The sequence below is a fragment of the Acanthopagrus latus genome, chromosome 1 (assembly GCF_904848185.1).
Source record: "Acanthopagrus latus isolate v.2019 chromosome 1, fAcaLat1.1, whole genome shotgun sequence".
In the NCBI taxonomy this organism is placed as follows: domain Eukaryota; kingdom Metazoa; phylum Chordata; class Actinopteri; order Spariformes; family Sparidae; genus Acanthopagrus; species Acanthopagrus latus.
Window position 1 is genome coordinate 12,960,459 of NC_051039.1, and position 24,795 is coordinate 12,985,253.

At 40.0% G+C, this 24,795-nt stretch overlaps 3 protein-coding genes across 4 annotated transcripts; 2 read left to right on the top strand and 1 right to left on the bottom strand.

Moving 5' to 3' along the window:
• Positions 1-338: 338 nt before the first annotated feature.
• Positions 339-15,789, top strand: LOC119020286 (WD40 repeat-containing protein SMU1-like). Its single transcript, XM_037099539.1, has 12 exons — positions 339-1,238; positions 3,553-3,763; positions 3,842-3,994; positions 4,078-4,194; positions 5,942-6,061; positions 7,274-7,393; positions 7,677-7,793; positions 7,910-8,037; positions 10,012-10,138; positions 10,227-10,388; positions 11,026-11,178; positions 11,409-15,789. Exons 1-12 carry the CDS (start codon positions 1,213-1,215, stop codon positions 11,505-11,507), a joined length of 1,533 nt encoding a protein of 510 aa, XP_036955434.1. The 5' UTR covers positions 339-1,212; the 3' UTR covers positions 11,508-15,789.
• dnaja1 (DnaJ heat shock protein family (Hsp40) member A1) lies at positions 14,390-21,958 on the bottom strand. The gene is made up of 9 exons (XM_037099553.1): positions 21,823-21,958; positions 19,895-20,047; positions 19,524-19,716; positions 18,356-18,460; positions 17,872-18,099; positions 17,652-17,766; positions 17,277-17,392; positions 16,677-16,777; positions 14,390-16,294 (listed from the first exon to the last, which is right to left on the bottom strand). The coding sequence occupies exons 2-9, from the start codon at positions 20,024-20,026 to the stop codon at positions 16,067-16,069; spliced, it is 1,218 nt and encodes a 405-aa protein (XP_036955448.1). The 5' UTR covers positions 20,027-20,047; positions 21,823-21,958; the 3' UTR covers positions 14,390-16,066.
• Positions 21,930-24,483, top strand: aptx (aprataxin). 2 transcript variants are annotated; one of them, XM_037099572.1, is made up of 8 exons: positions 21,930-22,160; positions 22,588-22,634; positions 22,801-23,033; positions 23,070-23,079; positions 23,229-23,288; positions 23,372-23,598; positions 23,795-23,898; positions 24,011-24,483. In XM_037099572.1, the coding sequence occupies exons 1-8, from the start codon at positions 22,031-22,033 to the stop codon at positions 24,163-24,165; spliced, it is 966 nt and encodes a 321-aa protein (XP_036955467.1). In that variant the 5' UTR covers positions 21,930-22,030; the 3' UTR covers positions 24,166-24,483. The 2 variants fall into 2 exon arrangements, with proteins under 2 accessions (XP_036955467.1, XP_036955461.1); XM_037099566.1 differs by having other exon boundaries at positions 21,935-22,160; positions 22,801-23,079.
• Positions 24,484-24,795: the final 312 nt, after the last annotated feature.

Consider the following 24,795-nt stretch of genomic DNA (forward strand, 5'->3'; position numbering starts at 1 on the left):
TTTACATCTGATCACGCGAGGGGGGCTTCAGGTAGTGAAACCAAGGTCAGCTTGTTGTGTTGTCACACATGTCAGGAACACCAAACCCAGACCTTCCCTCCATCAGACAACACTGGCCGCCGAACTGCGTCTGATTCCTGCAGTCTGATGTCTGACTCTGATGCTGGAGTCCTCACTGAAGCACAGGGGTCAAATAAATCCTCCTGTAGGTGCACTGCTGCTGCTGCTGCTGCTGCTGCTGCTGCTGCTGCTGCTGATCTGTGAGAGGATTTTAATCATTCAGTATAAGACAGTATTAACCATCAAACCAACCTTCATATGAATAAAATATTGTCAGATTTTGTCATTTACTAAGACGATTGATGCCTCTTTTTTAATCTTGTATGTGTTATTAGTCGTCATTTGTATTGATTCTGTAGCTACGCTTAAATATAGACCATGCAGCGCAGTGGGGGACAGTAATAAACCCTTTACAAGGTCGTTGCACAGTAATGGAACCTGTTTTCCGGATTAACGACCGTACCAACAGGTTTATTTGCTCATGTGGGCCTCAGATTAAACACGCTCTCTGAGTGAAGGGTCAAACATCTCAGCTCATTAACTCTCCGAGCCCGCTGAGTGCGGCTCCAGCATCGCACTGCCCGCAGTGTGTGATTACAGGAGGGACACTGATGGCTGGTAATCACGGGGATGAATACGCAGACGCAACCAGCTCTGGGTGTGCATATTGATGAGGGAGAGGAGAGGACGTTCGCAGCGATGTTTTGGCTCGTGCACAATGGTTCCTATAGGCGAGCACGCTCTGAGCCACGAGCTCCTGTCCGTGGTGCTGCTGCTGCTGATGATGATGATGCTGATGATGATGATGATGATGATGATGCTGATGTCGTGGCTGCAGCATCTCGTCTCCTGCACGCAACGTGCCCACAAATGTTCCTTCCACATATCGGCATGCGTCAGGAGAGGGGAAGGGGAGTGTGGGGGTGTGTGTAGCGCCCAAGACGTTTGTGTGGCGGCGGCAGTCACAAGTTTGGGTTTGCTGCCCGCCGCAAAAAAAAAAAAAAAAAAAAAAAAGAGATAGACACAGGAGAGAGCACGTGTAGTGGGTGGTCCTCAGCAGACGACTTTCACGTGGCTCTAGCGAGCTCAGAGCCGGAGCCCGAACCGCCGAGCCGTCAGTCCGGCGCTGCAACAGCAGGAGACAACATCAGCATGGCTGCGGACATGGAACCCTCGGAGTAAGTGCGCTTTTCCTTTGTGTGTGTGTGTGTGTGTGTTTTTTTAATTTCTAATGGCAATTAACAAGTGTAATGATAGCTATAGAATAAAAGCAATAATGATGATATGACCACCTGTGTGATTTAAAGGGAAAACATCAGTTCTGCTGAGTGAGAGGGTCTGTCATGATGACTGAGTTGTAAATTACGCATTCACCTGGGAGACTGGATGATGTCTGGATTTTTTGCCGCTATTTTTTTTTTTGTTGTATCTTTCTCAAAGTTCCCTCTTATAATAAAATCGCAGCATTCCTTAGAATACGTCATGTGCGCCTGAACGTGTCACTTAAAGAAATAAACAACACTAACACGCACCAACGCAGCCTGTAAATCTGTCTTCTTCTTCCACTACTCCTGTTGTTATTTATGTTCTGCGCACGCTTTTTTCCCCTGCACCCATGTGGCGTTTTGTTTAATCGCCCGTGCAGCCTCTTTAATTCTTAATGTACCGCCGCACATATGGCCAAGTGTCCCCCGTGAGGCTGCTCAAACGCCTCGCTTGGAGTCATTTAACCCGCTGTTCTCGCTGATTAGGCGGGTCCGGGCTGTTTTCGCATGCCTCTACACACACACACACACACACACACACACACACACACACACACACACACACACACAGCATCTCTGTTTCAACCACATGTGCCTGTTGATTTAATAGGCTCTCCTCCCCCTCGCTCAGGATGCGCCTGAGCCCCCTTTTCATTGGTTGAATATTCAGTCCTCCTGTGGGGAAACGTGGGGATGGAGGTAGCCTTCACATTTGTTGTCAAGCTCACCTTCCCATGGTGGGAGGTGAAACTGTAGCATATATGCAGAATCAGTGGGTGATGTTTATCCAGTCACCATGCCTGTGGACAAAGTCGCAAGTGAAAACAGATCACCAAACTTTCCCTGCAGCATGGTTTCTGGTGGAGTGACAACAGATGGGAAGGTGGGATGCAACAGAGAGTTGTTGGGAAAAAAAAAAAAAAAAGGGACCTGCACATGGCTCAGCTGTGGGACAGAAACCTCCACATGAAGCAAGATTCTTGTTTTGATTGGGAGCAAAAAGTCAAATCTGGCGCAGCATTTTTGAAAATTAAACAGTGTTTCAGTGTCCAGTTGGTCACTCAGAATCACTAGAGTGTGTAAACGCTGATGTTTCCCTCTCTGAGACCAAGATACGCCAGAGGAGACACACCAACACAGAGTCACGTCCACAGAGAAATGTTAACTGCGGCTGGTGATTTAACTGTCACAGAGACAATGGCAGGGAGCGTTTATTTATACAGCATCATTCAGACACGAGGCAATTCGGAGTGCTTTACTAGAGCATAGAGACACACTGAATGGGTGAGAACAGTGAGAACATTTTTCAATTGCATTTGAAAGCAGTGTTGTACAACCAAAAGTCCCTCAACATAACTCAGTGGGAGCATAGAATTTTAACATTAACAGTATTTCTGAGGTCATAATACGGACTCACATGTTTTTTTTTTTGTTTTTTTTTCTCCCCATGACGGAATAAACAAGCTGTTCTCAGTGGAGGATAATGTCCCCAGATCACTGTTTGAAGCTAGAAATGAAAAACATATAACAAAACAACATAACAAAATATAAACGAAGTGAAACAGTATGACATTGCGTCGCAGTTAAGGTTGGTTTGTTTTTTCACTTTATTCAGTCATGATCCTTCTGGTTAAAATTTCTCTCCCAAAAACTAAATTGTCCATTTTTCAGTATGGAAAGTAACTTTTCAATCTAAAAAGTACATATGTTGGTTTATATAAACTGTGTACTGTTAGCATTTTTTCTGAAGATGTGGGGTTTTTGTTATTTCTATGTTTTATCTGCTGATAAAATAAATGAATTTGAAAAATGTGCTCTGGTGCAGTCTGCAAAGCAACGAGTGACTAAAGGTATCTCATGAATGTAGTCGAGTGGAGTGAAAGTGTAAACCAGCAGAAGGTGGACTACTTGAGTAAATGCACTTAGTTGCATTCCATCAGTGTTTCAAAGGAACATTATGTAGGAATTATTATTGTGTGTGATCTGGCGCCCCCTACAGTGTCTGAGTGCAACACCCCTGCTGTAAATCCAAAATCCATGTCTGTAACAGTTTGTCAGTTTGTACTGTAGGTGTTGTCTACAAACGAAACTCGTATGTGCTGAAAACATGGTTGTTGAAGTAAACATGTATGTAACGCTGTGATCCAACCCCCTCACTGAAGTTACATAGAGCAGAAACAAGGGATAGAGGACATTTGTTATATTTTGCTCTAACCTTCTTCTCCAGTGTGATCCGCCTGATCATGCAGTACCTGAAGGAGAACAACCTCTACCGAACGCTGACCACCCTACAGGAGGAAACCACGGTGTCACTCAACACGGTGGAAAGCATCGACAGTTTCATTGCAGACATAAAGAACGGCCACTGGGACTCCGTCCTGCTGGCCATCGAGTCCCTCAAGTTGCCCGACAACACACTCATTGATCTTTATGAGCAGGTGAGCTTCGCCTCAGTGCTGTTTCTTGGCTTGAGTTTTTAATTAGCAGCATCTCATGAGCACTAATCTCTTCAACAGGTCGTAATGGAGCTCATTGAAATGAGGGAGGTGGGAGCGGCTCGCTCGCTCCTCAGACAAACTGACCCCATGATCATGTTGAAGCAGACGCAGCCAGAGAGGTACATCCACTTGGAGAACCTGCTAACATGCTCCTACTTTGACCCCCGCGAGGTGAGACGATGACCCTTTCTAGTTTAAAAACAACTGCAGCAGTAAGGGCTTTATAAAGTACCCTCCTCTGCTTCTCGTCGCAGGCGTACCCAAAAGGCAGCAGCAAGGAGAAGCGGCGCAGAGCGATAGCCGAGGCGCTGGTGAGGGAGGTCAGCGTGGTGCCACCTTCTCGCCTCATGGGGCTCCTGGAACAAGTCGGCGTGAGTATACCGATCAATATCCCCTCTCAAAACTCGCTCTAATTGTGTGACAAGGGAAGCCGACTGATCAATATAGCACTCTGTCATTATGAATGAAACACACACTAACGATCGCCCCTCAATTCTCGCCTGAAAACATCTCATTTATAAATCAGCTTCACGGTGATGATGTCACACATGAACACACACGTTTCTGCCAAAGGAATAGAGACTTTCTGATTCAATCCCAGGAGAGATTTTCTATATTTTATATTTTAATTCGAGCTCTTCTGCATTATTTCTAATGGCCAGCAGGGGGCAACTCCACTGGTTTCAAAAAGAATTGTATGTAAGCTAATGAGAAAAGGAGTGCACTTCTCTCTTGATTTGTTACATCAGTGAACAGCTGACTAATGAGTTTTAAGTCTCAATCTCTAGTTTCAAGTCTTCTTCAACACAGCATGATGTTGATTTTGTAAATCATGGTCCCATTTAGAGTAAAATAGATGATAAAGCAGGGTATGATTCAGAGTGTGGCTGCCTTGTGATTGAGAAGTTGCTACCACAGTGTATCCAATCAGGACATCTTCCCCAGCTTCACCCTCTCGTCCAAATGTGGTCACTTCTGACTCATAAAAACAGCCTTATTTTCAATGAATGAATAATAATAATAATAAAAAAAAACATTTAACAACAAAACACACAATGTCATATTTTCATTCCAGTTTTCCCAGTTTTGTTTCATCAGAGGTTTGACGGGCACTGTTTGAATCACCTCTTCCTCTGTAATGATCTAATGCACCTGACTGGAGAATTAGCGTCACCTACTGTTCATCTCAATGCACCAAACTCCTCATTTTTGCATTATACTAGTGGATGGAAACACACTATCACAAGCTGATAACTCTGGATTCTGCACCAAATGTGCATGAAACCATGGTGTTTAAGCAGAGTTACATGCTTATATAATAACTGAGGATATTTCTCTTCTCTTTCTGAAACTAAACTTTGAATTTTGCTCATTTACTATGAATATTTGATCATAAAGAGAATTTCTCAGGACCTGAAAGCAAGTATTCAGGAGCTTTAACGTTTTATTACAGCCCCTTAAATTCTTAATTGCATGGAGCAGCACATTAGAAGAAAAATCCAGTCAGGAAATGAGTCTTAAACCATCAGTTTCATTTGTTTTTAATATTTTATTATTAGCTATTTCGTCAGCTCTTTGGTTTTGAAAAAAAGGAAGCAATACTCGGTTTCTTTTGTGACTGTCAAACCTTGCAGTGATTCCAAAATTGCCTTAAAGAAATTAATTCTCCTTTATTTTGGTATTAAGAGAGGTACATTTGCCTTAGGGAAAGGATTTTGGTGATGCCCACGTTGCTTATGCAGCCAGTGAAATGTATCAAGTGACAGAATTGGCTTATTTATTGCAATACTAACATGTTGATGGTGTTTTGGCTGCAGTAAATCAGATTATTATTGTACTAAAACATAAAGAAACAGAACATCTCCTGACAATTTGAAATTTGAATTTAATGTATCAATAAGCAACTAAAAATGTGTTTCCAGTTAATATTCACAGTTTGTTTTCACAGTTTCAAGCTGCAAGAAGTTGCTTGAGTTCGATCATGTGTTACATCTCAACAATTTGAATATTCACATTTATTAGCATTCATGATTTCTATTGGGCCCTTGACATCGATGGAGCGAAACATTACAATTCTGTTATGTTTTCTGCTGACTGTTTGTCATGTCTGTTCCACAGTCTATGAGAATACAGCAGTTTCCAGATCAGCTCTCCCCCGACATGACCATTGAGACTTCTGGCACCAAGAGACTTTTGGAGAAAGAGACCTTTCCAACCCAGCTGTACCGCCACATCAAGGTACTGTAGATCAACCCAGGTTCAGATTAACATAGAATTACATTAATATACCGTAGGTGTGGGTTGTAACTAAGTACATTAAGTCAGGTACACATTTGAGGTATTTAAACTTACATTTTACACTATTTCATTTCTACTCCACTAAATCTCAGATATTGCAAATACAGTAATTTTTACCCCACTATAATTGTCTGACAGCTTAAGTTACAAGTTACTTCTCAGATTACAGTACCCTTTGATTCTTCCTGATAAACTGAAGGATGAAGTGTTCATTTTTTACATAAATAAACTCATTAAAAATCCTATTGGATTAGTAAGAAGCTGAAAACAGGCTATATGATTCTGCAGATTAAACTACCCAACATTATATAAAGCTTCTAACATCTAAACATCTACAGCAGTAAAACCCATCATACACATTAATGCTGCAGTAATATTAATCCAAAATCATCATATGTAATGAAAATTAAAAACATGAACAGGGACCACTTTACTGTCTAAAGAGTATTTTCACAGTGTGCTATTGATTCAGTTGCTTGAGTAAAAATCTAAACACTCAATCCACCGATTTACTGTATACACTCTAAAACAATGTTGGTGTTTTGCACATCTAGAGTTTGGCTTGGTAATTATGAGTCGAGGTAAAATTGGCAGCGCATTACAGTTTATTTACAGCATAAAAGACTCTTCTCCTTTTATTAATGAATCCAAATTTAGACTGCATCTCCTTCTTCACGAGGCCCACAATACATCTGGAAAACACACACCGTTCATAAGTGATCTTATGGATATTTTTGTACTGTCGACGTGCCAAGGTGTCTTCTTCTCCTGTGATAAAGCTCAAAGCAAATGTACGCTGGCAAGGTAATGCTTGCACACACACACCCACACACACACACATACACAAAACTAATTACTTTACTCACCTGAAGGCACTCGTGTTAGTCTCTGGCTGTGCTTTCATCGCTTGTATCCAGATGGAGCTGCCAAGAGATCGTCCTTGCTTTTTTTTTCTGCCCGAGGTTAAAACGGTCAGCCTACACAGCTTCAGACTGCAGCACGCTGGAAATATTAATGCCTCCCTGAGGTCGCCTGATGTTACTTTGTGCGTTGTTTCTCTGTGCATCTGGATAAAAATGCAGTGAACCAAATAGTTGAGCATGTGAGGTGAGGGAGATTATGTTAATGAAGAGTTGCTGTGTGTCTCGGCAGTTTGGACGACGGTCACATGTGGAGTGCGCCCGTTTCTCGCCTGATGGCAAATACTTAATCACTGGGTCGGTGGACGGGTTCATTGAGGTGTGGAACTTTAACACTGGGAAAATCAGTAAGGTGAGCGTATTTTATATCTTGACAATTCTTTATATATCAAAGGTATTGTTTCTACTTTATTATGGATATTTTTACCTCTGCAAGGGATATTTTTTTGTTTCCTTGTCTGGGTTCTGTTTGTCAGCAATATTGTGGAGAATTTTAATTGCATATATTCTGTACTAGTTTGAAGCATGAAGTCTGTTTATGTTGCCTGTATAACAATGTTTAAATGCTGCCACCTTGGCCTTTCTTATCCGTGTGTGTACTTGTGTGTGTGTGTGTATCTGCATGGATGAATCAGGATCTAAAGTACCAGGCCCAGGACAGCTTCATGATGATGGATGAAGCCGTGCTGTGCATGTGCTTCAGTCAGGATACAGATCTGCTGGCAACTGGAGCTCAGAATGGCAAAATAAAGGTGGGCTCTTTGAATATTGTCTACAATAATAGGTGTTGATGTCTGAGTTAACAATGCTGTTCGAGTCGAAGTCTCATCATCTCACCTCCTGAAAAATGTGTGCGTTGTTGCTGAAGGTGTGGAAGATCCAGAGCGGCTTGTGCCTGCGCAGGTTCGAGCACGCCCACAGCAAAGGTGTGACCTGTCTGAGCTTCTCCAAGGACAACAACCAGGTCCTCAGCGCCTCCTTCAACCAAACCATCAGGTGCGATGTAACGATCTCATGCACACACCGAACACACCGAACACACCGCAGGCTGCTGCAGCTGTTGAGGAAGGAAACTTGGTTGGCTGAGACACTGACACCGATCGCTATCAACACTAGTGAGATTATTCATAAAATATAAAGTAATGTATGACCATGAATGCTTTGCAAATAGAAAAAATTACAAGACATTGAAATGGATTGAACTGTAATATCAATGAAAGTCTAAGAATAAATAAGTCGATATATAGATAAGCGCGTCATTATAAGTAGATCTATACATGGGGGGAAACAAACTGAATAAACCAGTGACTTGAACTAGATTGATACCTGACACAGTAAATTCATTCTTGGTCTTTAAATATGTGTTAAGTTAAGGCTGCACCAGACATTTTAAAAGAGAAACAACATGGTGGGAGCCTTGTTGTTGCAAATAAACTTTGTTTGTCTACTGTGGGAGGTGGAAGTGAGAGCGCCCACTGACCTCGGACATGATTCATGAAAGTTTCAAACGCGCACACATGAATGCGAGTTCAGCTGGGAGGCGGCGAAGGCTTTTTACAGCCCACGTTGAATTGGCTCAACGTTGCCACAACAAGCCGAATAAATCATAACAGCACTGTCTTATAGGAAAGCAGATGGGAAAAAGGGAGTTGGCAACAGAGCCAAACAAAAAGATTACTGTTTTAATGCACCTTTCTGTTCTTTTAATTGTTTTTTGTTATCTAATAGCTCTCTCAGCAGTCAGAGCGTGTTACAGTTACTGAAATATCTACAGCAAAATCAGTTGCAATTCCAAGGATGCACTTAGGTGTCCACCATGAAAAACAGTACAAGTCTTGAGAAACTCGTTGAAGATGATGAAATGAAAATCCATAGATTCTTTGGGTAAATTTAGAGTGACATTTTTGACGTAAATCGAAATATCAAACGTTAGAGGCTCGTGATCATAAAACGGGGGTCTGTTATAAAGAAAATAGGCATTTTGTTAGAAGAAAAGGAACTATCATGAGCTGCATTGTCAAATTCTGGTGTTTATTTTGTTCCTTTATTGCTTTTAAACTGTTGAAAAGGCTTATAGTTCAACGCAGATATTAGTCATCAACAGTTGGTGCAAGCGGTGCACCTGAATGTAAATTTGTTGAAGCAAGGATGTCTGTCTCTCTCTCTCTCTCTCTCTCACACACACACACACACACACACACACACACACAGAATCCCCATCATAGCTGAGGAGTTGAATATCTATTTCTGACTCCTGGGGGGTGTGGGCTGAGCCTCTCTGCTGTATTGGAAGCACATGTGCTGCGTGGGTGTTACTGAGAGAGACCATGTGCTCGGGCACAAAGCTGCAACGTGTTTCTTCACTTGCGATTCCACGAGCCGGGAGTCGGTCTTGTTTACATACGCAATATCATCCTCCCAGAGAAGGAATCAATCAGTGAGCAATAGGCGTTTTGTCACGCTTTAGCTAATCCGCACCCAGTCTCTGCACGGGAGCTAAAAATAACACATTGGCTGTGTCATAATCCGATCGTCAGTTTCCCCTTTTCAAACACTTTCTCATCCCTAGCGCTCCCCCCTCAGTTGCTCTCGGTCCCTGTCACCAGCCCCACCTCTCTCAGGCCATGTGCTTTCCTTCCACTTCTTAAACCTGCGGTCCTCTAGCTGATGTCCACAGACTTTCCCTCCACCATCTCATCACCTGACTGCCCCCTCCCATGCCCACACCTGTGCATTAAATCCCTGAACTGCACCACATCCACCTCAGTCATCTGCATTTGGGTCCTTCCTCAGTATTATCCCGCCAGCAGCAGTCCTGACAGGCTTCTCAGTAACACGCCTCATCTGCTGTCAACAAAAATCTCCTCTTTATGTTAATAAACGTAGACTTGTTGATGAGTCATGGCTGCTCTTTTAGTTTTTTTCTTTTTTTTTTACAACTTTGCAAATTTTCAACGATTTCATTTTCAGAATCCATGAACTGAGGTCAGGCAAGACACTAAAGGAGTTAAATGGCCATTCGTCATTTGTAAATGATGCATCTTTCACTGAAGATGGACTTCACATCATCAGTGCTTCGTCTGATGGCACAGTCAAGGTACAGTGAGCAAATGATATGGCTGTGCTGCAAGCTCTGCAATATTTATCTATTTTATAATATTTTTTGCTTTTATGTCATATTTCAGATTTGGAGCACAAAATCCGGCGAATGCATCAACACATTCAAATCTCTGTCCAGGACATCAGAAGTCCCCGTCAACAATGTGATTCCCCTGCCCCAAAATCCAGAGCACTTTGTGGTTTGTAACCACTCGAACACGGTGGTCGTCATGAACATGCATGGTCAGGTGAGAACTCTCCGACGTATTAATCTGATCTAAGGAACATCAGGTAATTTCATTTTGGGATTATTTGCATTTACAATAGGCAGCCTATGTTTAGCAGGTGTAATGGTTACCATGTTCACAATCTTAATTAAGTGTGTTAGCATAGCAACATTTGCTAATTAGCTCATTAGTTAAATTTCATTATTGTTTCCATGGTATTGGACAAATTTAAACTTTGATCTCAAAATGCAGCCAGATGAAAAGATAAGTGATCACCACAGTTGTTTCAGCGTATCCTGTACCAAATTTCAAGGCAATATATCCACTAACTGTCGAAATCGCTCACACAAAACTTATCCACCTTAAAAATGTTAGCCACTATGTTGTCGCTAGAGAAAATGTCACTGAGTCTGAGGAGATCATCCTCTGGAGACCACGAATGAAAGGACATAATGTAAGAAAGCTGCTGAGACAATTCAGCCTTGAGAAAAGTGGTCGACCAAATGATGGATCAACCAATAGCTGCCACCCTTGGCGTCAACTTTCACTCTTCTTTCCACCACTTCCTCCTTCATGTTGTAATATTTTAGTGAGAACACCAACACAATGCCTGAACATTTTCCTAATCAGCTAAATGTCTTCTCCTCTTCCGCCTCAGACTGTGAAGACATTCAGCTCAGACAGAAAGGAGGCAGCCGACTTTGTGTGTTGCACCCTGTCACCGCGCGGGGAGTGGATCTACTGTGTGGGCGAGGACTTCGTGCTGTACTGCTTCAACTACACGACGGGAAGGCTGCAGAAAACGCTGACCGTAAGCTCTGCTGCTAATATTCACTCATTGTCAAGCCGGTGAGAGGCGGCAGTTGGTGCCGTGTGATTTATTTAAAAAACAGAGTATTTATCAAGTTATTTTTGCCTTACTTGACACTCTGACTGTGTTGCTGCTGCTGTGTAGCAATCTTAGCGGGGGCTAACAAGGTAACAGTACGGCTGATGGGAAACTGAGAATGTGTGGTGATCCGTGTTATTCTGCACCCACAGGTTCACGAGAAAGATGTAATTGGTATCGCTCACCACCCACACGAGAACCTGATTGCCACATACAGCGAGGATGGCCTCCTGAGGCTATGGAAACCGTGAACTGTCGCCTGCACTGCAGCATGGTGGACCCAGAGAGCCCTATGCATGGTTGCAAAGCAATTCATTTATTTCTATGTAATAAATATACATGGATCAATAGAACACCTTTTCAAGTGGATAACAGTAATCCATCAGTATATTCTGAAACAGTTAACTGATTGAGAGAACAATCTTACCACAAGGTCCACTGAGTAGGTTTTCTGAAGCTTTAGGTCAAATAACGTCATCAGCAGACGGGTCTAAGTTTCATCCAATCAGAGCTGGATCAGAGCTCTTTAAGGACTCTTGTCAATGTTGGCAAGAATAACCGAGGTTCAGCATTTATTTTTGAACTCAGAACCAACAGGTTAGAAAACAATCAATTACAACACATAACAGAAGAACTGCTAAATGGAGCCTGGAGTTAATTTTTTTTTTACTGATCCGCTGCTTTTTAAGGTCAAGCGTACACTCGGAAATACTGCAACTAATCAGTCTTTTTCAATGGATCATGATTGTAATTTGTGCTCGTCACTTGAACGTTTCAGCAAGTTCAGGTGGGTGTTCGTGGTGAGGAGGAATTACATAGATTTTGCTACATTGTGGGAAAGTGGAAAAATGATGCAGTTAACAAATGTAGAAGAGGCAGGTTGGTAAATCAAAAAAGAAAAATAAGAAAAAAAAAAGGTAACGTGAAGGCTGTTTTTGTTTTAATGTTCAATATTCACTAAATCTCATTAAAGGAAAAAAACCAACTATACTTTCCAAGTTCCAGAACTTGTTAACTGCATCAATTCAGTGTTGTGTCTCTGAATTTCTTGACAATAAGTAACAAATAAAGCATACTGTTGATCTCATTTAGAAATTCATAATTGGGTTTTAATTAGGTTAGTCTATTTTTTAATATAAATAATCTATAAAATGTATATTTTTTAATAATTAATGTCTTAATTAATTAAGGTCCTTGCTTTACGAACTTTTGCAGGGCTGTCTTGGTCCTCCATACAATAAAAAACACACACTTCCTCATGGATCCAGCTTCACCAGTGCAGTTTGAATCCCCATTTTCATCTCTTCTGTCTTTATTAGACATGAAAATGCATGATGGTGAACTGTCGTGAAAATATTTATAATAAACAGCGCCTCTTGTTTGGGCATTAAACAAACAATATCAGGTATATATGATTGGTCAGCTTTGGTTTATAATAATACTTTTGTAACTTGGATTCAACGACTATGATTCAGATGTGATGATTCTGTGTTGTCCTCTTTGTCCCCTGCATGCTACCTCAGTGCACTGTCTAAACGTGGCTCTATAATAATTTTAGTACTCCCTAAAAATATGCATGACGACTAAAGTTAAACCTCAGTGGAGCTCCAGTGACACATTCTGTATCCTGTGCGTATACAATAAGTGTGTTTTAACGTGGTTACATTATCGTTAGTTTGTTGCACTGACTGTAATAAATGTTCCCGTGCATCAGTAGGACGTGTATGCCTGCAAGAAGGAGAACTATTTATTATTTGTACAACAGTATCTAGTACTATCACCTGTCATCCATATATCACTGTTGCAAAAAATGATGTGAAGACATTACTCCCTATTTTCTATATTCATTACGTTGTATATATTGCCAGTCATGTCATACATGATTATCAATAAAATTCAAAAACCTTTTCCAGTTGCCAGTGTGTGTGTGTTGTTATACAGTAAGTAACGGTACTGTTCTCTTTGGAAGCATATTGCTGCCACACAGGAAAAAACAAAATATTGTCACAAAATATTACTGTTCTAACAGGATCATTTTCACCTGTATTGAAAAAGATTTAAGGTAAATCTTAGCAACAATACTATAATCACAAGAAAAGCTGTACCTGAAAATGAAAATATCTTGATATGATGTGAACATTTCTTTATAGAACCCCAAAGTCATCTCATGTCATGGTCTGTAAACGCTTTATCCCTTTATCAAGGGGTCGCGGGGTACGAGGTTCCTAAAAGTGAGTGACTGAAAAAATATGAAATCTGAAACAAAACATTTTTCTTTACATTGAAATATGAGATATTTTGAAATGTAGTCAACATCACAGCATCTATACACAAACTGGAATATGTAAATCAAGAAGTCATTGAAAACCTTTTGTACAACATTTGTACAACCTCCAGATGTTAACTTCTTCATCTTCATATGCATTTATTTTGTAGACTTCGTCTGTGACTAACCCTTTTTTTTATATTGATTCTGTAATTATTGACTGTTTGGTCAATAGTCATCAATGTCCGGAAATTATGTTTTCCAAATTTTATTTTGTCCAACCGACAGTCCAATACCCAAAGATACTCGGGAACACCACGGTAAGAAGGTAAGATGGTTGACAGTTCTCCCACGAGCTCTCACGTACTGTCACATCTCCTGTTGTCAAACTATGAGCGCAGGACTCCATGTTCCGGGACCATCCCAGGTCCAAGGAACGCTTTCTTTCCCTCAGCTGTCACCTTGTTGAGCTCTGCAACCACAGTGATACCTCCAACACACTTGTAGTGTTTGTATTCACATTCCCTCAGTGAGAATGTGAAAACAGTAAAAAAGAGACGAGATTTGTCGATTGTCCTTTGGCATGGCTGAAAGCCAGCAGAAGACCACTTCTGGGTCAGTGTTTTAGAATTACAGAATTTTTTTTTTTTTTTTTTACATTTGAGATAATTAACATCATCGTAGTACAAAATAAAAGGCTGCTTGACAGATTGTTTTTACGAGAGAAAAGGTAGAGGTTGTAGGCATCATCAGGAGGAGGTAAAACCAAAGACGCTTCCTTCTTCACCTGTAATGCTGCTCTTAAATATCTTAAAAATATCAGTGCTTAGAAAAATAAACATCAGTCACACAAAGTCATTCTGCAACTTACAGAGACCATAAAACAGAATTTAATTGGAAAACATGAGCATGAACATGTAGATCATTGGTCCTAACAGGCATACAGTCAAATTAAGAACTTGACAACACTTATTTGAACTGAACTTCGAGTTGAGTTCCCCTGACATTATGAGTACCCATAACTTTGCATCAAGAACAGCTGTCCAACTGTTCCAGGGATCTCACTTGTGCTGAGCATAGTTGTGTTTTTTTTCTCTCTCCTAACAATAACCAAAGGCAAAGTCACCACAGAATGAAATGTAGCATCAAGCTAAAGTCATGATAAGGCCTTCAAACAGGCAGACACTTCAATGAGGTATCAGGTGTGGCGATTTTAAGTCCCTCCATAACCTCCCAATGACCCATTTGGCATTTGACAATTACGAAATATAAAGCATGACAAATGACACCATTAATAGCTTGTTGGCCAACACAAGCGAAAACCCATCAACGGGTTTAACTTGCAAAGTGATTAAAATTTGTAATTGTAAATCTAAATAATGCAACTCTAATTTATTCTAAAAAATTTAAAATCACATACCAGAAATAATCAACTCAACATTTAAAACAACACCTTGGACATATGCCACTCTGTTTGTGTATAACTTGGGTGCAGCTTGGCACTTCTTAAAGAGAGGGAAAGCATCAAGGCAGTAACAGCCTGTTACAACAAGCAGGTTTACCGATTTCTCCGAATAACTTTAAATAAAACTCAAAACCGCATTAAGACATAATTATAAAATCACATTAAGCTCTTCTAAACCCTCCCCAATCTGTTAACTGTTCCAAAATAAAGTGCCTTCTTACTAATCATTGACCTTTTGTTTGTGAACACCTGCCTATATCAGACTGTGCTGTATATACATGAGGTTTCCAAAACATAATGAAATGTGCGGCACCATCACAGGAAACAGATTGCAGCAACATAATAAACTAAATATAAATATAAGTTTGAATGCTCTACAATTAAGTGGCTTGAACCTATGTACTGCCACGCCTGCATCATTATTATCTTTTGTCACATTTTAATGATTGTTTTAGAATGTTTAGAAAATAGCCCTTGAAAGGGTAAAACAGCAGAAATGTTTAAACTCAAGTCTAAATACACAAGGCTCCCCACACCTACCTGAACACTAGGTCTTCTCTCTCACACACACACACACACACACACAAACATATTGAACAAGTCACCAACAAGTGGTCCACAACAACAGCCGATTTAGTAACACTGTAAAAAAGGTTATTTTCATATTAACATTGGCATCCGTTTTAGTGTTCCTGCATGTAAAAGCAGGCAGTCTTTGCTTAGACAAAGAAGTTTTTCTTTTTTTTATGAAGCCCCTGTCGAAGCAGCCCTCTCATCTCTCATCACAGTGTGACTGGAAAAATAAAAACAAAATCTTGCAAAAAAAAGAAAAAAAAAAGAAAAGGAAAGGTCCCAAAGATGACAAGGCATCCAGTTTAGTCCTGTAACTTAAAAGTTAATCTGTCCAAAAAATGTAGAATAAATCAGGAGAATGTTGGGACAGTTTTATGATTCAGCTTAAAAGAACAAAAAAATCAAAAAGAGTAGTAATTAAATAAAAAAGTGCACAAAACTCAAAATGAAGGTGCTTTAAGAGATGAGGGTGTGGGCCTCTAGTGTAAGAACAGGTCAGGTGTTGTTTAAGATGTCTGACACTGAACGCCCCCAGTGCAGTCGTCTTCATCCATATAGTAGTACTGATGGTTGCCTCTCCTCCTGTTCTCAAAGTCACACTCCTCAAGGTTGGCGTAGATGTACAGGTCTTCATCCATTGCGTCTGGCTGCTCGGCCTCCAGCTTTCCTGGGAGGTAGCGCTCCAGCTCCTTCAGCTTCTGCTCGGGGAGGAAGTTGGGTTGTGGGAACACCACCTAAAAGAAACACACGGATTTCAACAACCATTAAACACTTCAGCACCCTGCAGTGTGACTGTGTCAGAGTAACAATCTGATGATCATGTGCAAAAGTGCGACTGCCTGTTTTTTTTGTTGCCAATTTCTATGTGAAGCAAGACAAAACATAGAAGGCGATTTAATATGTTTAACACTACAGAGACTCAGACAGAGAAGAGGGCTTAAGTGCCAAGCAGAGGTTTACATGGTGCTGACATTATTGAATGGGTATTTTGTGCATTTGTGTGTGAGGCTGGTCTAGATTGTTTTTCCTTTTACAGATGTGTGTGAATGATAAAAACAGAATAGATAAGTGAGAAAAAAAACATTAAAAAGGAGTGGATACTGAAAAACATCTTACCGAGAAGTGAATAATAAGACGTCCCTTCTCAAATGGCCTGCGATGCATTGGCATCCCCTCATTCAAGACGCACTTTGTGTCTCCAGGTTTGATCAATTCCCCTAAAAGGTGATGAAAAAATAGGTCATCTTGATTTGAAAAACTGAAAATTAAATTCAGCATCCTCTTGTCGTATGAAATAATCTGACAAATGCCTAGTAAAAAGCTAGGGACCTAAGTGATCATTTCTTTATTTATTTAAAAATGACTTTAAAATGTTTTTTGTTTTTAATATAAACTTTCTTACACCTTAAAGCCATTTGATCTGGTAGTAAATAAATACTGATACCAAACACATTTTATTGCATTTAACAATTGCATAACAATTCTAGGTCAGTGCCTGTTCACCAGGATGTGCTGGGTCAGTTTTAAATGTAAAACAACTGCTTTTTATTTCATATCTTCCAAAGGAGAGGTTGGAGAGGCTTGCCCCTCAACCAATATAAATCAATAAAAATCATCTAATAACACTGGCAAGGAGGCCGTCAAGCATTTAGTCTGAACGCCAAATAAACATTTGACATTTTAAGATGTATCTGTGCATTTAATAACTTGATCTACCTGGATGTGAGATGATGAGGAGAGTTCTGTCGTCCAGTGTCTTAATGGGCTTCTTGAAACCACACAGAGCCTCGACCAGCTGCAACTCCATTGACCTGACAAGGTCTTCTCCTCTCCTGAGGACAAGAGTAAGAACAAGAAAAGCAGAGGTGATTTAATAAAGTATAATACTTCTGAGTAAAATTCAATCAACAGGGTGCAAAATCAAATGGGACTTTTAGTAATCATTTAGATTTGTATTGCCCTCTAGTGACCCAAATTGGTGCTTCTACTTTGGCTCATGTGCCACTTAAATATCCAGTGAAAGACAACATATTCACCATATATACTGTATATTGTCTAAAGGTACTTTATAACATAGAACATATTTATTACCTGGTGAAATTTGGGTGTTCTCGCTGGTCTAAGACGATGATGATGTCACCTGGCTCTATTCCTGGCTCCTGGTCTCCCTCTCCGTGGAAAACGATCTTCTGGCCATCTCTCATTCCTGCAGCAGGTGAGTGAACAGGTGATTCATGGACAATCTTTGGTCTTCTGGTTCAGTCTTCACCGGGTCACACATGAATTATATAAACTCTCCAGTCACTCTCACCTTTGTCAATGTGGACCTCCAAAATCTTCTTCTGCCGCAGGATCTTTCTGCCCCCACATCCTTTGCAGCGATCCTTGTGGCTGATTCTCTGTCCTTGGCCCTGACAGCTGTGGCACACTGTGGACACTTGCTGCACCATACCTGGTACCAGCTGGTGCATGCGGACCTGCATGCCTGTGCCATGGCAGGTCATGCACATCTGTGCAGCTCCTTTCCGACTCCCACGACCTGCCAAGAGCAATCAACGGTCAGCAATCCACTAACAAAGATAGAAGCTATTTTTGTTTTACATTTGGCTTGTTGTATAAACAGCACAGACTTGATAACATTTACAAGACAGATTAATTTTGTTATTGAACAAAGAGCCTTTTCATGACCTGTGTGTGCTGAAAAGCCTGCTCAGATTACTTAACCAGTCCAGTGACGGACACTAACAAGGGCATGTAAAAATAAAAAAATAAAAAATGCACATCAAAACACGTACCTTCACATCTCTCACAAATAATGTTCTTCTGGAGAGCAAGTTTCCTTGTAGCTCCGTTGTAAAGATCTTCCAACGTCACAGAAATCTGATGAACGATGTTCTTACCTGAGGTGAGACAAATCAGAGACTTTAACAGTACTGTTTTTTGCAATAAAGTTAGAAATCAATACACATCTTTGATTCCTTTTACTACCAATGTCCTTACATATTACATAATATACTTGTTTAAATAAACAAGCCTAAACTTCTGCTAACAAATCCTAAATCACAACACTGGGCTGCATCAGCTGTGTGTTTACGTCTTTACTTGAGGCTCAGAATAGTTTTCCTCTCTAGCCAAACTGCAAAGTCACAAATGAGACTCTTGATGTACAGCCAGTAAAAACATGATCTCTCAAACATTTATCAAGCTTGTTTGACAGTCTTGTCTGTATGTTGCTTTTATGTGTTTGCTAACAAACACCAGCTGCAGCAAGAACAAGATGCCAATTTATTACAGCACGAGAAAATCCTGTTTTGTTCTCTGCAGGGAGAAAATGAAACTGACAGACCAGCTCCAAACATGATGCACAGCAGAGCTTACAAACAAACGCATACAAGATCTTTAACTGCAACACTGCTGTTGACAGTCAAACTCAATGAAAAACAAAATAACCCCAAAGAAAAACAAAATGATTCAAACATTTTAACAGTCCTTACCTATGAATAAACATTTGGCCTAAGGTTTCATTAGATCTGATTTTAACAACAGAGACCAAGAAATTTACCGGGAGGACAAATTTACAGCTGGCACCATCTCAAAACATTTCATTTCTGTACTTAAATTTAGAGTTATTGGCTGATAACACTACATCGATATCTGCAATGAGCTAATATAAAGGGTTTTCCAAAAGAAGCATTGATTAGTCGATTATTGTTCATTTTCACGCAAAACTGACAAACATTTGTTGACTCCAGGTTCTCAAGTGAGACTTCTTAACATCCTAATCACAAAAGGAAATTATAGCTAGATGCAGCCCTACTGCCATGACTAAATGTTTAACACAGCAACGTCCTCATCAACAGAACACTGGCTCTTTCTTTGCATAACTCAAACCATAAAAATAAACACTTTACACACCTCACACATTATTTCAGTTCAGGGATTATTTCTCTAATATTTCCGTACCTTTTCTCTCTCTGTGCATCCGACTGCCGCCACCAAAAAACAGGTCAAAGATGTCCATGGGTGAGGCAAAGCCCCCACCGCCTCCACCACCACCAGATCCTCCTTCCTTTATAGCCTTTTCACCTCCACGGTCATAGACCTCTCTCTTCTTGGCATCTGAAAGCACCTCATATGCTTGTGAGATCTGCTTGAACTACAAAGAGAAGAAACAAAAACACATACTTATGTAAGAACTAAAATTGTAATTCTACTATAAATGTAATCCATTTCATCAGGTCTGAAAACTTCTGTCACAAAATTAGCTATTTATAAGGACAATCAAATACACTTAAACAACTATCAATTTTTATCAGTGTTATGGAAGAGCTCACCTTTTCTCCCTCTGTTGGATTTTTGTCAGGGTGATATTTCAAGGCTAGTTTGCGATAGGCTCTTTTCAGTTCGTCAGGAGTTGCACTGGGTTTCACACCCAGTGTGTCATAAAAGCCTGTTTCTTTAACCATGTTTGCCTTTGACAAATAACCCTGGAAAAGAAAAAGAAAAGTAAGTCACATCAGTATTTCAATATTTAATTCCAGCTCAGCACCAAAATCTACCAAACAGAAATTTACAGAATGGCCTTGCTTAGCAGTCTCTAAAGTTAGAGGTGATTTAAATGAAACTGAGTGTGTTGCTCAGTGAATATGAATATTAACCACGTCACCGTCACAAGAGAAAATAGAGCAAATTAAATCCAAAAATACAGCGAATCATCATGTGGTTTCACAGTGAGAGCAGTCTTTGTCTATAAAACAGGCACTGTAAAAGGAATGAAAAGCTGTATTGGCACAATAAAAATGGTGACCATAAAAAAAAAAACAAAAAAATGAAATCTCAAATATGATTGTAACACACTTGTTATATCTGACGACACTCTAACAATCTTATTGCATTTTATGTTGATGTTTTTGGGATTCTGATGCGTTTTTCCGCTGGCAATCTTACAGTCCTATCCTTCATGCCTGTCAGCAGCTTACACAAGTTCACCTGGAACTCCAAGCTAATATTTTTTCACATATTGGTGGTCTAGGTATTCCAGGTGAACTCATGGAAGCCACTGTCATACACCTGTGGTCGTGTCAGAGGCTTCGCAGATGACAAGTTCAAGGAACCAATAACTTATATTATAAGTTTCCTGATCAGGTTCAGGAAGAGTGACATACTCTCTTTAGTGCGCAGCCTGCTCTTTGCCCCTGCCCCTCCACATCAGAATACTTACAGTGAATCAAAACTGAAACCACTGTTACTGGACAAAAACATATCAGCATCAAAAGAAATTAAACTTAAAAAAAAAAAAAAAAAAAGACCGACATGAAGTAAAATGAGGATCGTCGCTGAGTAAACAAGATAAAAAGATTTTGAGGGCAATCGTCATTAAAATGATAAAGAGTGTTGCATTCCTTGATTATTAGAAGCTTGGATCTTTCTTTAAAGCCTGTATGTTTTTCAGTTTTGAAAGTAAAAGTCCTCATTAAGCAAAATTCAAAGTCACATTTAATAAATATTATTATCGGCATGTTATTCCTGATTCATTACTATCTTATCACTCAGCATCTGGATGTTGACATGGCAGAGCTAACAACTAGTGTTACCACTACTTTCACCTATGACAAGTCACATTTTAGAGACTACTTAAATATTCTTATACTTTCTGTACAGCTTTGATCCGAAATGTAACTACTATTTACTGCCAGATAAATACAACAATAAAAGTAGCTTATATTTCCCTCTGACATGTAACGTTAGTGGAGGAGAAGTGTGCACCGGCATAAAACAGAAACACGCAAGCAATGTACAAGTACGACACGTACTGGTACGAGGCGAGATTCCGACATAGTTCATTTCTTTAATTTTACTTCAACATGAGACCAGACCATGAGAAGTGTAACATTTACACGGGAAAATAATCATGTAACGAGGTTCAAATCTAATACATTTAAGGTTACACGCCTTGTTTGCTTTGTTTACTTGTATTAATTATATACAGACACGAAGTAAACGACCATCACCGGCCTAATCTTGGTTGACACGAGGATGCTAATATGTTAGCAACTACCTGTTACCCTGCTCATGATGAAAACAGTAGTGTTTCGTTTCTAAGAGGCCCTGCGTTCTTTAGCTAGCGTTAGTTATCCAAACCACTGCTAGCCTGTCTTATGCTAACACGCTAGCTAGGATGTTTCTTTTAACGTCAAGCTAAAAAGACGAATATGACACAGGTAAAAACAAAACCCGTACGTTTGAATTGTCAGTTTCTTACCTTATATGAAGACGATGTTTTGAATCCTCACAAGTTCAGAGCAAAACCTCGGCTCACTCTTCGAGAATCTTCTAACCCGCCTCTACCGGGGGCAAAAACCTGCTACAGTGACGTCAATCTCCTGCGACGAGGAGTCAACCAAAACAAAAGCGTGGGCAGCGACAGTTTTGCACCTCTGTTGGTTAAAGTAGCCCCATAACATGATAAAATGCCAATTTGCTGGCTTATTAGCGAGGAGGGCAATCATAAACCCATCAGACTGCCTCACCTACAGACAGTTGTCCTGGGTCGAGGTCCAGAAACGACTATTAAAGACAAAAAATGCTCTCGGCAGCAAGGTAATATAACGATACCTCTTCGTTTTACACTGGCTACGTTAGCAAAGTAGCCTCCGACGTCAAGATTGGAACATACTACAAAATGTCACAAAAAATATTTATTAATATCCAGTTACGTATAATAAGAGCGTTTAAAACTGATTTGTATATATTATGTTTGTTACAAACCTTACATTAGAGCTGCCGCAGTTCAGTTTATTAACAAAATCCTTATTACATACATACCATATTTGTCTGTACTGATTATAATTTTGATTGGTCTAAATTACAGTTTATTGTATCCTATTGTTGCTTAAACTGGATTCTATTTTCTCTCTCTCTTTTTTTTTTTATCTGTGTTTGAATATTTTTCATGTATTCCGTTTTGAAATTGAAACAATCTTAAAGTATACTTCAACCTGTGCTAATGTTATCCCTTTTCAACCAGTTGAACTGAAAGCAGAATGCAACAAAGGTTATGTCAAAGTTAAACAGGTAAGACACATAAAGAACATTGATTTAAATAACTGCAATCTAATCTGCTATTGAATTGAAGAATTACTCCGTTAAGCCTTCCTGTAGTGTTGATCTCTGAATGTCTAACGACTTTTTTTTTTTTTTTTTTTGTGACACTGTCTCATCTCCTGTCTTAATTCCAAAGCTGGGCTTGAACCCCACCTCTGTAGACTCTGTTGTGGTGGGGAAGGACAATGAGGTCAAAATGAAACCAGGACAGCAGCTTCATATTGTCAATCAGCTCTACTCATACACTGTACAGTTCAAGGAGGATCCCACCGGGGACCGCGGCGGTATCAAAAGACCTCGAGAACCAACCTCAGAGGACAGAGAGAGCCAAAGAGAGGCCTCGAGTATGAAATCGGCCAAACAGTCAGAAAAGGTGTCTGTGTCAGTCAGCCCTGAAGAAACATCAAAACCCAGTGTAAGAGATGAACGAAAAAGTGGTTGCATGTATTCAAGATGTTGTTTTTATGAATTCCACATGTTTTTCTCTTGTATGGATTTTCTATAGCGCTGGTATTAGTATTATTTGATCAGATAAAAAAACATGTCACTTTAAATTTGTTGCAGGAAAACTTTGGACATTGGAGCCAAGGTCTCAAGGCCTCAATGCAAGACCCAAAAATGCAGGTAGCTGTTGACAAAAAGAAAAGACAATTGGTGTGATGCTTGATCTGAATCACAGACGTGACACATTGTCTCCTTTTTTCTAGGTGTACAAGGACGATACAGTAGTTGTAATCAAAGATAAATATCCTAAAGCTCGCTACCACTGGCTCGTCCTCCCGTGGCAGTCCATTTCCAGCCTGAAGGCCTTACGTGAGGAGCACTGTGACCTGCTGAAACACATGCAGGAAGTCGGCGACCAGATGGTTCAGCAGTGTCCGGATGCTAGCTCATTACGTTTCCGCTCAGGGTACCACGCCATCCCCAGTATGAGGTAGGTTAATCACTGTGTGGATGGTGCAATGGTGGGGTCCAACTTCAATATATCACAAAATAAACTCAAAGGTCTGATGAACAAAATGCTTTGAAAAATGGTTGGCAGCAATGTGAAGTATGCACAATTTATAATGAATTGATTGATAGAATTTTCTGCGAATAAATAGTAATTATACATGTATGTTTTTTTCCAGTCATGTTCACCTCCATGTGATCAGCCAAGACTTTGACTCTCCCTGTTTGAAGAACAAAAAGCACTGGAACTCATTCACAACAGACTATTTCATTGAGTCTCATGGTGAGAGCAAACTTCATGTTTTTTCATGTGTTTCAACTTGAAGTTCCGCAGTATTGCTTAGTGTCATTTACTGCTAATTTGTAGTTTTAATTCTCTTTTTTCTTATCTGCAGATGTGATTGAGATGCTTGAAAGAGATGGAAGGGTCAGCGTCAAAGATGGAACCAGCGAGTTGTTGAAACTACCTCTCCGTTGTCACGTGTGTCACAGAGAGCTCCCCACAATACCTGCTCTGAAGGAACACCTCAAGTCTCACTTTCCCAAGTGACCTCAAAGTGGATACCGCAGATGTTTATGGGTTCAATATAGGACTAATGTGTGTTGGGCATTGTTTTTGCCTGTTAATTCTGATTTATGAATTAATGAAACTGGTTTCGAAAAAAGGTAGTGTGACCGAAACACAGTTTGTTTCATCGTTTGTTAGTAGATTTAAGAGGCAGTTCACCGTGTAGATGCAACTTTGACTTCATTAGTTTTTTTGTTATTTTGAAACTAAAGGATTGGGAAAATGTCTCATTGCATCTATTTTTCCAACATTATAAACCATGTTTTAATATCTTGTATTAAATGTTTTCTAAAAACTAAATACTGATTTATCTTTTCATTGAAAATTCTTGAATATCTTCCCTGATAGTACAAAACCGGTGTTTCCTTTAATCTACCTTTGACCCAGTAATATGTGTATATCTTTTTTTGCTTGTATGGAAGATTATTATGATGCTCTTATTTGTTGCAGCTGAATGAGCTCTGTCCTGTAGCAAAACTACAGCAACAAAGGAGCCACCTATATTGATGTTCAAATGGCCCTAATCAAATAGCAGCAGCAGCAGATGAGTTGTCTTTGTTTCAAAAGCATGGCCTTTTAAACTGTAGGAGTTGCAGGTGGCAACAAAAGAAA